Source organism: Mobula hypostoma, chromosome 10 (assembly GCF_963921235.1).
Source record: "Mobula hypostoma chromosome 10, sMobHyp1.1, whole genome shotgun sequence".
Classification (NCBI taxonomy): Eukaryota; Metazoa; Chordata; class Chondrichthyes; order Myliobatiformes; family Myliobatidae; genus Mobula; species Mobula hypostoma.
This window is the reverse complement of record NC_086106.1, coordinates 81,367,749-81,384,895: the sequence shown is the minus strand read 5'-3', so window position 1 is coordinate 81,384,895 and position 17,147 is coordinate 81,367,749. Positions and strand designations below refer to the sequence as shown.

Genomic DNA, 17,147 nt, shown 5'->3' with positions numbered 1-17,147 from the left:
TGCCTCCTTCTACTACCCATTGTGTTTTCCCCTATTCCTTCTTCACCTTTCCTGCCTATCACCTCCCTGCTTCCCCTCCCCCACCCCTTTATCTTTCCCCTTACTGGTTTTTCACCTAGAACCTACCAGCCTTCTCCTTCCCACCCTCCCCCCACCTTCTTTATAGGGCCTCTGCCCCTTCCCCCTACAGTCCTGACGAAGGGTTCCAGCCCAAAACGTCGACCGACCTTTTCCACGGATGCTGCCCGACCTGCTGAGTTCCTCCAGCGTGCTGTGAGTGTTGTTTTGACCCCAGCATCTGCAGAATATTTTGTGTTTACATTTGATTTGCAGTATCCCTGTCAGTTGAAAATGTTACTGAGCTTAATCCCACTTTGCAGCCCTTGATCTGCAGGCCTGCAATTCACAGTTACAGGTGAGAGGGCAAACTGTAATTATGATATTTGGACTCCGCAACACGATACAGATAGGTTCCGTAAACGGGCGAAAACTTGGCAAATGTGTTTAATGTAAGGAAGTGTGTCATGTAAGAGTAATCAAAGAAGCGTACTTATCTAAATGCAGAGAAAGAGATTGCAAATAACTGGAGTACAGTGGGATCCAAACTCAGTGGCCACTTTTTTTTTGAGGTACGGGAGTGGAACCCATTATGTTCTTCTGCTGTGGTAGCCCATCCACTTCAAGGTTCAACATGTGTGTTCAGAGACGCTCTTCTGCACTTCACTGTTGTAATGTGTGGTTATTTGAGTGACAGTCACCTTCCTGTCAGCCTGAATCAGTCTGGACATCCTCCTCCAATCTCTCTCATTAACAAGGCACTTTTGCCCAATAATCTGCCACTCCCTGGATATTTTTTGTTTTTCCACACCATACTCTGTAAACTCTGGAGACTTATGTATGAGAATCCCAGGAGATCAGCAGTTTTTGAGATATTTTCACTGTCATTCCACAGTCAAAGTCATTTAGATCATATTTCTTCCTCCATTCCAATGGTTGGTCTGAACAACTGAACATTTTGACCATGTCTGGGTGCTTTTATTCATTGAATTGCTGCCACCTGATTGGCTGATTAGATATTTGCAATAACAAGCAGGGATACAAGTGTACCTAATGAAGTGGCCACTGAGTGCAGATTTTTCTGTGCATGCAACACTGGTTAGAAGACAAGTACAATAAGTAGTTAAGGTGGCAAATAGCATATTGGTCTTCATTGCAAGGATGTTAGAGTTTAGGGAAGTATTGTTACTATTGTACAGAGTGCAGTGAGGCCATGCCTGGAGTACCATGAATAATTTTGGTCTCCTTATTTGAAAGATATACTAGCACTCAAAGAAGATCAGAAGAGATTTACTGTGCTGATAACTGGGATAAGAGAGTTGACTTATAACTGTTTAAAAAAAATTAAATCTGTATTTATTAGTGTTTAGAAAAGTGATCAAATTGAAACAAGATCTTACAATGGCACAATAAAGTAGATGTAAATGATTAGTTTATTATTATTACTACTACTACTACTACATGTACTAAGGTTCAATGAAAGCTTTGTTTGGCATACCAACCATGCAGATCATTTTTATAACATTAGTGCAATGAGATAGTACAAAGAAAAACAATATCAGAATTAAGTGCTACCATTAAAGATGTTGAGATTTTTTCCACAAGTGACAGAGCTGTGATCAAGGGGGCATAGTTACACGATTAGGGCTCAGTCATTTAAAACTGTGGTGTACAGGAATTTCTTTTCACCAAGGGTAAGGATTCTCTTTAATTCTCAACCCTGGAGCATTATGGAGGTAAGAACATTGGAGCTACACAAAGAGGAAATAGTTGAATTTCTGAGAGACTGGGGAATTAAGAGCCATTCAGGACAGCAAAGAAGAGGACTTGAAGTCTTGGCAAATCAGCCATGATCATGTTAAGTAGAACAGGAGGCCTAAAGAGCCAGGTGGTCTACTCCTGCTCCCCTTGTGTTCTTGTACGGATTATCCAAATACTTTATGCTGTATACATGATGATATTTTTCCTCTTCTTCCAACTTGCCTCATCATTCCCTGGATGAAAAGCTTCCAGATCTCCCTGCTAATCTTTTGTACTTAGTACTTTAACCCCGAGCCAATGATTCCTCTTTTCTATTTATCGTGTGTAGTTCCTTCATAATTAGGATGTATCAAATTGTTTCCCCAAACCTCCCCACCTTCCTCTTTTCCAAAGAAAATAGCCTTTTATCCAATCTTGCTTTATAGCTAAAACTTGAGATTTGAAGACACATCACATCCACTGAACACCCTCTCCAGTGCAACTGCATCTTTCCTGTAAAGTGGCAATCCAAACTTTTGAGCAGTAGTAAAGCAGTGGTTACACTAGCATTATGTACAGCTCAGAAATCTCTATGCTCTTATACTCCAAGCTTCAACTAAAGGAGGAAGGAAAGCCACTTGCATCTTAGCCATTTCATTTACTCTCGCTACCCTAAGGATAATATGGACACACAATCAGTTCCCCTTTATCACCACCCCCCCCCATAGTCTTCAATTTCTCAATGTTCTGGTCATTTTTAGTATTTTCTTCAGATAGTTGATATTTCTGATACAGTCTGCCACGTGGGAGTAAATGTCACTGATCCAAAAGTGAAAATAATTAACAATGTACTGGTGACCTCAAAATCAGGCTGACCAATGAATATTATCAATTCTATCCACCAATTCTGACCAATTCTGATCCATTCATCATGTCAGTAAAATCTTCAAACTGCCATCCTCCACAACTGAAGGGTCATCACAAAACCATACAATTCCAGGAATTTGTACGTGCTCAGCTGAACTGGCAGGGTGGCAGTACAGGTACTATCAATGTACAAGATTCACTACCATTAAGAGTCCAGAGGGTGTTACAGAATATTATACTTACTTTTGTCCTTGTTTGGTCCCAAATTTTTGGGGGTAAATGCATCACAGTGAGCTCCAAGACCAGGAACATTCTTCACTTTCCCAAGGTAATGAACTGCAGCCAAGGCAGAAACAGACCTGTTGTTAGGGGGAGAGAGCCACAACTGGCCTCTGTGTTTCTGACCAGAGCCCAAAGAAAAGCTGAGAATTCTAATTTCCCAACAGCACAACTGTCACATGAATCATGGGGAACTTTCAAATCAACGTAATAGCCATTGAACACAGCTGCAGATCCAGATCCAAGACGTGGAGATTGGGGTCTCCACCTTGGGTCTTATTTGATTGGCAATCTGGAAATGAGGTTAGAGGGGCAAAAATGTTATCCCTCACTGGATTGTCTAGAAATAGGGGTCACAGTCTCAAAAGGATGGGCCTGCCATTAGGATAAAGACAACAAACTTCTTCAAACAGGGGGTGGCACATCTCTGAAATTGTCTACCCACAAAGGGTATACTGGCCCAGTTGCTGACTATATTCAAGGGAGTGATTAATAGATCTTAGATATTGAAGGAAACAGTGGATATAACGTTACTGCAGTAAAAAGCCAACAAAGTAGAAGATTAGCGATGATTTTACTGAATTGTGGAGTAGTTGCAAAGGGCTGAACAATCCACTCCTGCTTCCATCTCTTATCTTCTTATCCAATAATACCTGTTTAGCTAACTAACTAAACCTTTGATGCCCCAAAATTAACCTGAGAATGGTCTCAACTATATTCTGCTCAGGTGAGGAGACAGTAAGTTGATTTTCTAGGGTGATTTTTTTTTAATTTTAAGAGCAATAGATTTTTTTTTTTAAAAACATTCATTATCAACTATACAACTGACTACGAAACTACATAATTATCCCCCCTCACACTCTATGGCTAATCAGCACTGGAGTGACATTAATTAGGTTATCACAGTCTAACTCAGACTAACATGCTGACTCCATATCTGGGCTGCAATGAACTCTGCTCTTTGAAATACAGGTTGCGGCATTAATATAATATGCTGCCTCTTGCATCCCTGGTTTGTTGGTCTGGGCTAATCATCTGCCCACTAACCAGTGTGCGGACTTACTTTTGATATCTTGGAAGAGTACATCTTCGCCTTGTTCACCTTTAATGCATCAACATCTCCAAGAGCAACCACTGGCCAAGCTTATGCTGCTGTTTGTACTATGGGGCAGCACAATACTGAAATAAATGCACTACTACTGGGCTGCAAAGTTTAAAGGGAATGAACACTGACTGGAGAGGAGGAAAAGATGCACCAATTGCAAAAGTTAATGTTTAGGCTAATGGCTGCCAAGATTAATCAGACCACATGCAAAATCTTCTGTACTTATCAATTCGCACACAAGAAACGCAGTACAGAGAAGAGAAACTGATTATTAGAACTGATACTGGACATAAGTTTATTGTGTAATTTGAGTCATATACCATTGACAGCATCAGGATAAGATGCTTTTTGTTGTTCCCTTAATAGTCACACAGGAAATAGTGTTGAAAGGCACTGATGGTTACCATTCAGTTGCACTGTCATTGTGAAGACAAGAGAATGCAGATGATGGAATCTGGAGCTAAAAGCAAACTGCTGGAGGAATTCAGCAGGTCAAGCGGCATCTGGATACTGCTTGACCCACTAAGTTCCTCCAAAGGTTTGTCTTTTGCACTGTCCTTATGTCTTCCTACCAGGACGTAAATCACATCTTTGTAATTTTCAGACCAAAATTTAAAGCGAAATATTGTGAATGAACTTCGCTAAACACTTCTAAACCAACAAACATTTCATACCAGATCATCACTGAACAATGAACCACGGTGATTGAATACAGTGGAAGAGAACACACATCTACATAGTGATAAGTCAATGAAATAACTCAAGACACTTTATGGGAATGCTCATTCCTAGACCTCGGCTGGCATAAAATACATTATTTTGTGAAATAGTCAAAGGCTTGGCCAAGGAGCACATTGAAAGGAAGAGTGAGGCAGTGGGGTAGTGTTGTGTAAAAAAGACCGTGTGAGATAGGTCACAGATAACACAGTAGTGAATGAACAGCAGTTTATGGGAAATGAGGAGCCAGGCACAAGCACACCAGAAAGGTAAGTTTAGGCAGTTGAAAGAATGGCTGGGAGCTTCATAAGCCAAAGCTGGGATAAGGGTATTGCAAAGCTCCAGAGATAGAAAATTTTTAGTGATTCAAGTTATTTTAGTTTACAAATCATTCTTTGGGCTAAGTGTTTCAAACCAGCCACCTGTGTCTTATATTTTCCTTTCTCTGCCTTCCACATTCTCTTGCGTCTCTTCAAAATTCTGCCATCCTCTGCTGATAGAACTGACAGATTCCAGCCAATATTTACCTCGAGGATTATGTGTGCTTCATTTTTTTTTTGGATACGGGCATCACTGGCATGGCTAACATTAATTGCCCAGAGTCCTTTAGAAGATGGTGATGTGCCATTGTCTTGATCAGTCCATTATTAGCCTAAACATATCATACAGCCACTGAGAAAGTAGTTCAAGCATTCAAAGCCAACAGCAATGAAGGAAAGGTGAGATGCTTCCTGGTCAGGATGGTGGTAGAGGTGGAGGGTTTGAGACATGCTGCCAGAATAGCACATTAGTAACTGAAGTTTATGTTGCAAATGGGACATACTGCAGTCACAGTGAGCTGGGGAATTGGGTGACAATCAAGTTTACTGCATTGTACTAGACAGCATTGATCCTCGTAAGAGTTGTTGGAGCTGTACTTCTACAGATGAGTGCTGAGAATTCTATCATTCTCCTGATATGTACCTTGATGATATAGAAAGATGTCAGGGGATTAATAGCTCACTGCAGGATACTCAACCTCTGAGCTAATTTTGTACCATAGTATCTGTGCGGCTGATCCAGTCATTCGTGACATCTAGGGCGATATGGTGGTGAACTTGCTAATGAATGCCTAGGGTAAGTGGTTAGAATTTCTCTTATTGAAGATTGTCACTGTCTGCCAACATACCACAGCAAATTCCTAATATATGTAAATGTATATAGCGAATAAAGTTGCTGCTTGATATTTGATCCTTTATGTAACTTTTCTTTTGCATTTTTGTTACTTTCCTCTTCTCATCCCATGCCTGAATATTGTTAAGGTCTTGCTATACACAAGTGAGGACTATTTCACTTTCCAAGGAGATGTAAATGGAATTGAAAATTACATAGTCATGAGCCAATATCTACCATCTGACTTCATGACAGAAGGCAAGAAAACAACGAGACAGCTGTCCTGACGAAGGGTCTCGGCCTGAAACGTCGACTGCGCCTCTTCCTACAGATGCTGCTTGGCCTGCTGCGTTCACCAGCAACTTTGATGTGTGTTGCTTGAGACAGCTGAAAGTTGTCATGGACAACCAATGCCTTTTACACAGGGCAAGATACTTTTAAGAATATTGGAGGAAAATATAGGGTGATGTCAGAGGTAGTTTTTTTTTAAAAAAAACAGTAGCAGGAGCATGGAACACACTACCACATTGAACATAGAAGCAATAAGGGTATTTAAGTGATCCCTAAGAATATGTATCAAAGAAGATTATATGTCTACCTGGGAGGGAAGCTTTAGACTGATCTTGGAGTAGGTTAACGGTGACACAACATCATGGGCTGAAGGGGCTATATTAAGCTGCACCATTCCATGTTCTATGGTCTGAATACCTATAAATACTCGCAAGGGAGTGAAATGCTCCTTTCAGAGGTAAATGCAAGTCACATTTATCAAACATGGAAGCTTCCCACTTTGCTGTTTGAGCATCTTTAACCTGTGAAATGCAACAATGAGAAATAAAGGCATCGTATATTGCAGTCATCAAGGATCTGCAGGCCAGACTTTTGCAAATGGAAGTAACCTTGGCTTTGATCTTGAGACCAGGGCAAACTTTTGTCTGAGTTTCCACTTAAGAATTTCAGGTTACAAAGGTCAGTAAGACAACTTGGAAGAACACCCCTGCCTAGTCAGTCTTCCCGTTAAGAAGTGTTCATTAGCAGGTGCCTGGGAGAATAAGGCTTTAAGTGTTCTCGCTTTTGACAAAAGGTTTGTACTCATTTGGTGCTCATTATTCATTTGATGACCATAGAGCCATTTCTGTTTTTGTATTCATCTGGCAATTTTGGTGAATGATTCTTGAAGAAAAAACTTGCAGAAACCACCATAGGGTGTGGTGACTGGGAAGCCATTTTGGCTCAGTTTATTTGGAAGCTAGTTTGCTGCTTCTGGTTTCTCTATAATCTAATGCCAGAGATTCAGCTGTTGATGCTCATTCTTGAAACAGAATACCATTACCCAAAGGGACCCCAATAACGGTTTTAAAATACAGCTAATGAATTTTCCTGTTTTGCTTTAAGAGCATTTCAAAATGGCAAGAGGGAGATCATTAAAGCTTTTTTTAAACAGCAGATTTTAGACTCAGGCCAAATCCAAGACTTCAGTGGAACCCACATCTCCCTAATTCAGAGGTAAGAGAGCTCCACTGAGCTAAAACTATCACATTTATCTGTCAGTGTTTAGAAAGAGGTTTTTAGTAACCCTAATTTCAGTAAACAGTTCAGTAGTACATTGATGTAATGCACTGATTGGCAATTTCTGCTCAAAGCATAAATACAAAAATTTAAAAACTAACATAAGCATTATAATTGACCATAGCTATAATATCTACCACTCTGTAGCCACCATAATGAAAAATATGTCCATAATTAAGCACATTGTACTGTGCAAGTAGGACTAGCTCCCTGAAAACACATCAAAACAAAGATTACGGTGCAATATTAGAAGGTCTGCAAAAGACTCTGCAAAGTTGCTAAACTCCCTATAATTACAATACAAACACCTAAAAGAAATAGGTACAGTCTCTGTTTAAAAAAATATAGACAGTGCAGATAGACTTGCAAAAGACATTGAAATCATGATTTCTAGTCTGCAGGACATTAGGAAAATTCTTCCTATTGCACTCTAATCAGGGCATATTTACAAAAAAAAATTGCCAGTGAACTAGCAGGCAAAGCTCAAAGTAGTTATTTTGGTCTCAAATCTACTTTGGCTCCCATTCTTTCCAAATTAGAACACACTGGATTATATAATTTCCCTGAGCTGCTCTATCTCCTTGTGATCTAGGATCACACCATCTGCTCTAAGGGGAGTTGACACTGCAGAAGGGAAAAGAAAGCAAAGTTCACAGAATGAAAAATATGCAGACCTTAAATGTACCATATAAAAATGCTACTCCTGAGCTTTTTACGGAGTTTATAAACAAGTACATATAAACATACTGGTTCTCGTGGCACCCAAAAGTGAAAAATGCTTTTAAACCTTTGGCTTGGCAAACACACAATTTAGAAACCAATGAACTTTTCTGAATTATTAGACTACAAAATAAAAGGCATCCAATCTCCACAACTTGCTGCTGGTCATTTTATGAATATCCAGATATGTAGCCTTTTACCCCATTTTAGCAGGACATCATAGAGTGGGTACAAAGCATATTAGTTAAACAAACCTAAAGCAAATTATCAAGATTTCAAAGTAATAGATATTTTTTCATCAGTTTTCTTTCCTCCCTTCCTGAAAACATAAATTTCCTAATGGAGTAGGGCCCTAACATGCAGCACTGTCGTTTTGGGGTGAGAGAGTGTGCATGGGAGAGAGAAAGAGAGGGGGAGAGAGAAGGAAAGAAATGAATGTGTGCGTGCCAACGTGCACTGGCAGAAATGACTTTATTACCCATCCCCAGCTGTCCTGAACTGAATGTCCTTTTCAATGAACCATGGTTTTGATGCCTCTGAACAGCTTGTGGATTCATTTAAACAAGTTGATGTGGGACTGGAGTCACCTATACGCCAGCTATGAGAAGTTTCATATTTCAGTGTAAGCGATGGGATCAGTTGTCCACTTTTCCTTAACTATTTGGGAGCTTGGTTACATGCATTAGTTCTTACAGTGATTAGATGCATCATATTGGCTATAATATGGAGATCATGGAAGGCACCAGAACTGGGGTTTACTGCATCTCAACAATTCTATGGACCTTTAATGGATTCTAGATTTTCTTTTAATTCTTTGAGGATTCCTCTTGATTGAACTTTGAAAAGATATGCAGTCACTACAAGACCAATCCTATCTCACTTAACATAAATCCTGACCAACAACTTGTTCCTCTGATCCCTCACCTGTTGGCCAACCACACAAACCTACCAGCAAACCTACCGAGATTGGCAAACGCGGTCTGCAATTTTAACCTGGGACCTTATCAGCCAATAAGCAGCACTGTTCTTAGAGAAAACAGGGAAATCGTGCTAATTTTTCACTGGCCATTAATCAGAGAAGGAATATTTGCTCTTATGGAGTTGTGAAATAACATACATCATCACCATTTTTAAAAGAACATGATCTTTTGTGTAAGTACTTTGCTTTCTCATGTAAACAATATCATAATTGTGTAATGGATGCACCTACACCAGTAGGCAGATCCGGCAACAATGCTGGATAAATATTTTATACCATCATCGAAAAAGATGTACATTGCGACTGTTTTGCTAGATGTTATTGACTTTGAGCAGTGCAAGTATTGTAGACTTATACAGTGAATGGAGGAAATTAAGACCACTGTTCAGCAATCATTGCAACGTAAATGGGAAATGATTATCCTCCCTCTACTCCCTTGCACTGAAATGTGCAGAAAAATGGAAAAAATAATTTCACACGAAAAAATGGCTACCAATATCCTGAATGTATCAATTTCAAAAATGTCTGCAATATTTAAAGGAACTTCCAAATTCAAGTTTCAGCTGAATTTTAGATACAAGTTGATGAGTTTTACCTAAAACTCCAGCTCACTGACTGATGCCTCAAAGTTAGGCAATCACAGCAAGGTCACTTGGCTCTGCGTATGGAAAGATAACCAAATGCTAAATTAATATGGACACTGTAAAGCAGAAGTTAATTGCATCAAAAGTTACAGGATATCTAATCAATTTAAGAGTCACTCAGAAAACGAATCAATTTCCTTACCTGCACCTTCACTTTTTCCATCATCCCCTATAAGAGGGACAGTGATTGATGACGTCACACCATCAGGCTGTACTGCTGTGTAGACCACAGGCAATGACTGGACAACCACAGGCAGATGTTGCAGGTTTCCCATTTTCCTGGGTAAGCTGATTGACGGCACTGTGTGTATGACATGCAGAATCTGCTGACCTCCAACCCCCTGGGACGAGGCCAATATGGAACCTGGTGATAACACTGCAGGGATGGCTGAAGTGACATTGACTGGTCCTCCAGTTAAGATGTCCGAAGAAGAAAATGAAGAGGTTGCCGTTATAACTGGAAGTGATGATGAAACCACGGGCGCTACTGGTGAGGTCCTAGACTTATTTAAGGACAAATCAACAGGTTCTGTCTGTGGCTGGTTATCATCATTTGAAAGCAGTTCCTCTGGTGGTTCCATTTTAATGTTGCTTAGTAACACTGGTGCATCTTTCTTCAGATCACCAAGCAGTGTAGAAGATTCCATTTTCACATTATTTATCAACATTGGGACTGATTCCGTTCGTTCGCATTCAGAGGCTTGGACTGACTGCAAAGAGAGAAGATTTTTTTTTAAATATAATGTTTGCAAATGTGAAACTCTATTATTTAGTTTAGCTACATTACAGTGCAGTTCAAATTGATTTGTATGATTTTATTCAAGCATTTAATATATTTAAAAAATGAAATAAATGGCAACTTTTTGGCTTCACAACTGCTGCCAAAAATAGAGCAGAAGAGACTACTACAAATAGTATGGAAATGACAAAATGACAAAAGATCACCGTACTGTTGGTTGAATGATACAAGGTACACACCCTTGAAACACAACATATCATATAATCAATTAGGCCGTCATATAGTTCAGTTTTAGTCCCATTGATTTTGTTTTTCACACTTCAAAAAGGTAATGTGAATTAGTTGGTGGAATCTTGTCCAACTACACTTAGTGGTGCAAGTAATGTACCACATGAAAACTTGCCAGTGGTGTTCAACTATCTCTCAGATCAACACTGCAACAGACCCAAAAGTTATCTCAACACAAATGTATGCCACTTAATTTGATCTATTTATTTCCCATAGAAACCTCTACATTACAGCCAGAACTACAACCCAGAAGTACTTAACTGATGCTTTGAAACCACTATGTGGTAATGAAATGTCCCAGCACATCTGCAGAAAATTCATTTCCCCACTAAAATCACTGAAATGGCAGAGGCACCTATCACTTACTATGTGTGTATATCTCAACAGCCTAGCCATAACACATTTGCTCTTTTTACAGCTGTTTATTTGTAATTCTATTATATCTTAGCCATTCGGATTTAAATCTTTCCTCTGCTGTTAAGTGTCTACCCAAATCACTCTTTTGCTTTTCCCTCCCCTGAAATCATTGGGTTCATCAAAAAAAAACTGTCCATTAGAATTCACATTTCAGTATCTGGCACAAATGACCATTAAACAAACACACAAGCTTTTGACAGAGAATCTTGCAGTTTGGCCTCACACTGAAACTGGTTCTAGTCTAATTTCCAGGCACACAGAACGTATTACCCATTTCTGACCAACAGCGAGAGTAAACCTTAGTTGACATTCAATATCAAAATTACAATCTTTGTACAAAGACCACAGATCCTCTATTTTGTCGTGGCTGCACAGTCTATAGAGGCAATTGCTCCTGCAAAGGTGTGTCAGTGTCTTAGTTCACATAGACCAATAAACATTTTGTTGATGGGCCCACTTCATGGAAGCCTGCAATGATTAAGGCCCTAGGCCTTGGAACAGGTTCATAATCAGAATCTGGTTTAATATCACTGGCATATGTTGAGAAACTGACATTTTGCAGCAGCAGTTTATACACTTTATGTTTATACACTTCATTATTGAACAGAACAGAGGGACAGGAAAGGGTGTTAGCCAGGGAGAGGAAGGGTTGAATATCAGAAGGTTAGCGCGTGTGAATCAGTTAATACAGTAGAAAGGTCAGGGCAAGAAACAGTTGACAAGGTCATGGAGAAAAGGGGAAGGAGGGGCAGGGTGGGTCAGCGAGGGAAAAAAAAGGGGGAAGTGGAAGCCTCCTGTTATGGGCCAATCACACAACCTCCTTTTTGTTGCCATTTCCCCTCCCCCACTATTTCTACAAGTTTGAGCATTTTCATTTCTAATCTTTCCCAGATCTAATGAAAAGGCACCAACCCGAAGTGATGACACTGCTTTTCCCTCCACATATTTCTAGCTTTTTTTGTGTATTTTAGTTATTGAGATGACAGTTTTGTCTAAATATGCATCCAAATATATGCCCTTACAGAGAAAGATTCCTAAAATTGTTAAATTCCTAAATTGAGACTAGGAAGGTGCAATCTGCCCAAATGGATGATAATGCTCCACCTTTTTGATTTGCCTACCAAAGTGGACAACCTCACATTTAAATGCATCTGCCATGTACTCAAATACTCGTGCAACTTGTCTATATTGCTTTGAAGCTCTGTTGGCCCTAAACCCCACAATCCACACAGTCGTGGGTCATCGGCAACCTCAGAAATGTCAGAGTTGGTTCTCTCATCCAAAATATTTAAATATATTGCAAATTGTTGATGAGACTGCTAGGTCTCTCTCTCACTCCTAGAACTCTACAACTCCTGTGAAGTCTCAGCCATAGTGCACGTTCCTACCAGCCAGCTGCTTTACGAAGTGTGCCTGAAAGGGTTAATGCCCTTCTCACAATTTTGTGTTGTACGTTGTCTGAAGCTACATTCAGCAAACCTGTTCCTGTTAAAGATCACAAAACCCCATTCAGTGGGGGCATAAACCACCATAGCACTGCCTGGTGATGTTGTAAAGATCAAACACATGCACTTGTGTGGCCATTAGACCCACTACTTAGAGTAGTTTTTAAAAATAGCATCAGCTTGTGTTCAAAAAGCTGTAATTTTTATTACTGAGTATTGGCAAGAAATAAGCAGTAAAACAATTCAGAACTGTTTGCTTACTGTAGTTTCAAACATAGACTTGGAAATGCAAGAAATGGCTAAGAATGAAAATGAAATGATTTCACTGCTTCAACAAGTTAGAAACTAGAAAAGATGTTAAGGTATCAATATAATCATGTTGAATGTGAAAATGAAAATTTGGAGGATGCAATTATTGAAGGTATTGTATGAAGACAGTCTTATCTACACTAGGTAGATGTGTTGATTTTGCTCATTACGCCCAATCAGATCAATGCGGCAGTGTACAGGTACACTGGATGAATTCCTGTCAATATTAATTAGGAACTAACAGAGTTTTTAAAGTACAGTGGTAGTATTGATATTCTTCTATTTTGTTCTGTATTTCATTTAAATAAGCAATTCATTACTCAGTTAAACATTAGTTTGTCTTTCCATGAAACCAGCTAATTGGGGCAGCCACTCAATGGGGCAAAAATATACTGGTTCTGATGTGTCCCAATTAATCAGAATCCACTGTACTCTGACTTTTTTTTGTAAGAAATTCACCATCATAAACCACCTTCAATTAGAGATGCACCTTGAAAAGATATTTATGTAACTACAGATGACAAGAGTTATGAGTAATTCAACAAACTGGAGATGCACAAATGTCTTCATTCTCACTTTGACTTTTAAAACTTTTATTAACACCACAAGAAAACAACATTAACTTGCGTTGGTAGATGTAATGCATAAAAACTAATGCCAGTTGTTCATTCAATGTACGATGACTTTCAGAAGGTTGTAACTGTCAAGTGTGAGATTTTCTCTATTGACGATGAAGATGATGTCGACTCAGACCGGACAGGCCAGTGTCGGGCATTTCCATGCCTTACAAGGCACAGTTCGAAAGGCTGTGTGGGGCGCCACTCCTCACACAGACATTTCACAGTATTATTTAATGAGGCTGAGTTGCGAACTCGACATCAACCTGGCGCGGATGGAGAACACGCACGTGTGCGGTCTGTCACTGGATCAAACTCAGGAACCTCCGTTCTCAAGCCCGGCGCTGATCTCACTGCGCCACCCACCAGCCGACCTAATTGGACTCAATTTCTCTATTGGACTACGAAATCACCTGAACATAAACAACACATTTCAAGGTATATTTAATTGGTTGATCAAAATTCATCAAGTAAGCAGCTGTTCTTCAACAGGACATCTTGGCTATGCCAAGGGTGAAGTTTTGATGCTGATATCAATTGAAGCTGTTACTTTACTGATGTGGTAGGACTTATTTCACCTATAACTGACTATATTTGGCAAAGAATATCCAATAAGGTCTGTAAGAATTGAAAAATCAATCATCCCAGTAACTGATAATGACCAAAATTTACATCTGTAGAGTTTGCAAAGACAAGAGCTTCTGGTTATGTGACATCAAGTGCCAGCGCTGCCTGTGAACCTGGAAGGCAGCATCAACCACCAATGTGATGGAAGAACATTGTGTTTTTACAGTGTCTGTTATGTTCGAGATAATTAAATGATGAATCCCACACCCATAGGAAAGGAGGTATGGAACAAACTGCAGGAGCAAATACATTCAGTACGCCATAAATGTCCTTGCAAAAGCAGCAAAAACATTAAGTGTTCATCTCCCCAAGCTTTAACTTACGTAATTTCTTTATTGATTTGAAAATCATTTTAAATATGACAAATCTTGATAGGAAATTTGGGGCTACAAGGGAAGCACAAGTTGGCCAACTGCAGAGTTTTGATGCCTCGCATTATTACAGAAAAATCAGTAGTCCACTGGGTGCTGAAATTGTGCAAATATCAGCCATTTCGCCACATATAATCACCACAGGCCAAATATTAATTATTTCCTGAAATTCAGTACTTGAATCTTCATGAATCACCATGATTCAGTCACATTTGTTAAAGTAAACTTCGACCAGGAACCACAGTATTGATCTTCCAGTCTCATGCCATGTGCATGATACACTGTAATCTCTTTGTAATAGGGGTGAGAGCAACTACAAAATAATATATTTACAATGTACATCTCACTTTACAGGCAACATCTGTATTGCAGGGGAGGAAGTTACATTGTGAGAAATCAATCTGCGATTTTCTGCATCGTGAAAGATCAATGTTTGTGTCAAGAAGAGTCTTGATTGCTAAATGTATTGTGTGTCCTTTTACTCTATTTCTCAAACTTTTGGAAAACGATTTGTGAATTGTACAAAGGTGAATTTCCAATACCAGAACAGCTATAACATGGGGGTCACCAATGATCTTACAAAATAACAGAAACTACATGGGATTCTGGTCACTCGGGTGAGGGTAATCATGGCAGCATAGGCCCATTCTAATATTAGAGAATAACCAAACAACAGGAATTCTGCAGATGCTGGAAATTCAAGCAACATACATCAAAGTTGCTGGTGAACGCAGCAGGCCAAGCAGCATCTGTAGGAAGAGGTGCAGTCGACGTTTCAGGCTGAGACCCTTCGTCAGGACTAACTGAAGGAAGAGTGAGTAAGGAATTTGAAAGTTGGAGGGGGAGGGGGAGATCCAAAATGATAGGAGAAGACAGGAGGGGGAGGGATAGAGCCGAGAGCTGGACAGGTGATAGGCAAAAGGGGATACGAGAGGATCATGGGACAGGAGGTCCGGGAAGAAAGACAAGAGGGGGGGGGTTGACCCAGAGGATGGGCGAGAGGTATATTCAGAGGGACAGAGGGAGAAAAAGGAGAGTGAGAGAAAGAATGTGTGCATAAAAATGAGTAACAGATGGGGTACGAGGGGGAGGTGGGGTCTTAGCGGAAGTTAGAGAAGTCGATGTTCATGCCATCAGGTTGGAGGCTGCCCAGACGGAATATAAGGTGTTGTTCCTCCAACCTGAGTGTGGCTTCATCTTTACAGTAGAGGAGGCCGTGGATAGACATGTCAGAATGGGAATGGGATGTGGAATTAAAATGTGTGGCCACTGGGAGATCCTGCTTTCTCTGGCGGACAGAGCGTAGATGTTCAGCAAAGCGGTCTCCCAGTCTGCGTCGGGTCTCGCCAATATATAAAAGGCCACATCGGGAGCACCGGACGCAGTATATCACCCCAGTCGACTCACAGGTGAAGTGATGCCTCACCTGGAAGGACTGTTTGGGGCCCTGAATGGTGGTAAGGGAGGAAGTGTAAGGGCATGTGTAGCACTTGTTCCGCTTACACAGATAAGTGCCAGGAGGGAGATCAGTGGGGAGGGATGGGGGGGACAAATGGACAAGGGAGTTATGTAGGGAGCGATCCCTGCGGAATGCAGAGAAAGGGGGGGGAGGGAAAGATGTGCTTAGTGGTGGGATCCCGTTGGAGGTGGCGGAAGTTACGGAGAATAATATGTTGGACCTGGAGGCTGGTGGGGTGGTAGGTGAGGACCAGGGGAACCCTATTCCTAGTGGGGTGGTGGGAGGATGGAGTGAGAGCAGATGTACGTGAAATGGGGGAGATGCGTTTAAGAGCAGAGTTGATAGTGGAGGAAGGGAAGCCCTTTCTTTAAAAAAGGAAGACATCTCCCTCATTCCAGAGGGATAATAATACTCCCTCATCTCCCTCATTACACTTCCTCCCTTACCACCATTCAGGGCCCCAAACAGTCCTTCCAGGTGAGGCATCACTTCACCTGTGAGTTGACTGGGGTGATATACTGTGTCCGGTGCTCCCGATGTGGCCTTTTATATATTGGCGAGACCCGACGCAGACTGGGAGACCGCTTTGCTGAACATCTACGCTCTGTCCGCCAGAGAAAGCAGGATCTCCCAGTGGCCACACATTTTAATTCCACATCCCATTCCCATTCTGACATGTCTGTCCACGGCCTCCTCTACTGTAAAGATGAAGCCACACTCAGGTTGGAGGAACAACACCTTATATTCCATCTGGGTAGCCTCCAACCTGATGGCATGAACATCGACTTCTCTAACTTCCGCTAAGGCCCCACCTCCCCCTCGTACCCCATCTGTTACTCATTTTTATGCACACATTCTTTCTCTCACTCTCCTTTTTCTCCCTCTGTCCCTCTGAATATACCTCTTGCCCATTCTCTGGGTCAACCCCCCCCCCCCCCGTCTTTCTTCCCGGACCTCCATGATCCTCTCGTATCCCCTTTTGCCTATCACCTGTCCAGCTCTCGGCTCTATCCCTCCCCCTCCTGTCTTCTCCTATCATTTTGGAT

General features: G+C 40.8%; 1 protein-coding gene across 8 annotated transcripts in view; it reads right to left on the bottom strand.

Moving 5' to 3' along the window:
* Nucleotides 1–17,147, bottom strand: part of klf8 (Kruppel like factor 8) — a 190,439-nt gene that overhangs the window by 34,357 nt on the left and 138,935 nt on the right. For 7 of the 8 annotated variants that reach the window (XM_063060723.1, XM_063060720.1, XM_063060726.1 and 4 more), the window contains 2 exons: nucleotides 9,972–10,539; nucleotides 2,908–3,000 (listed from right to left, as the gene is read on the bottom strand). In XM_063060723.1, coding sequence (XP_062916793.1) covers nucleotides 2,908–3,000; nucleotides 9,972–10,539 — 661 coding nt within the window. The remainder of the gene's footprint in view (nucleotides 1–2,907; nucleotides 3,001–9,971; nucleotides 10,540–17,147) is intronic. The other variant, XM_063060721.1, reaches the window with a different exon arrangement.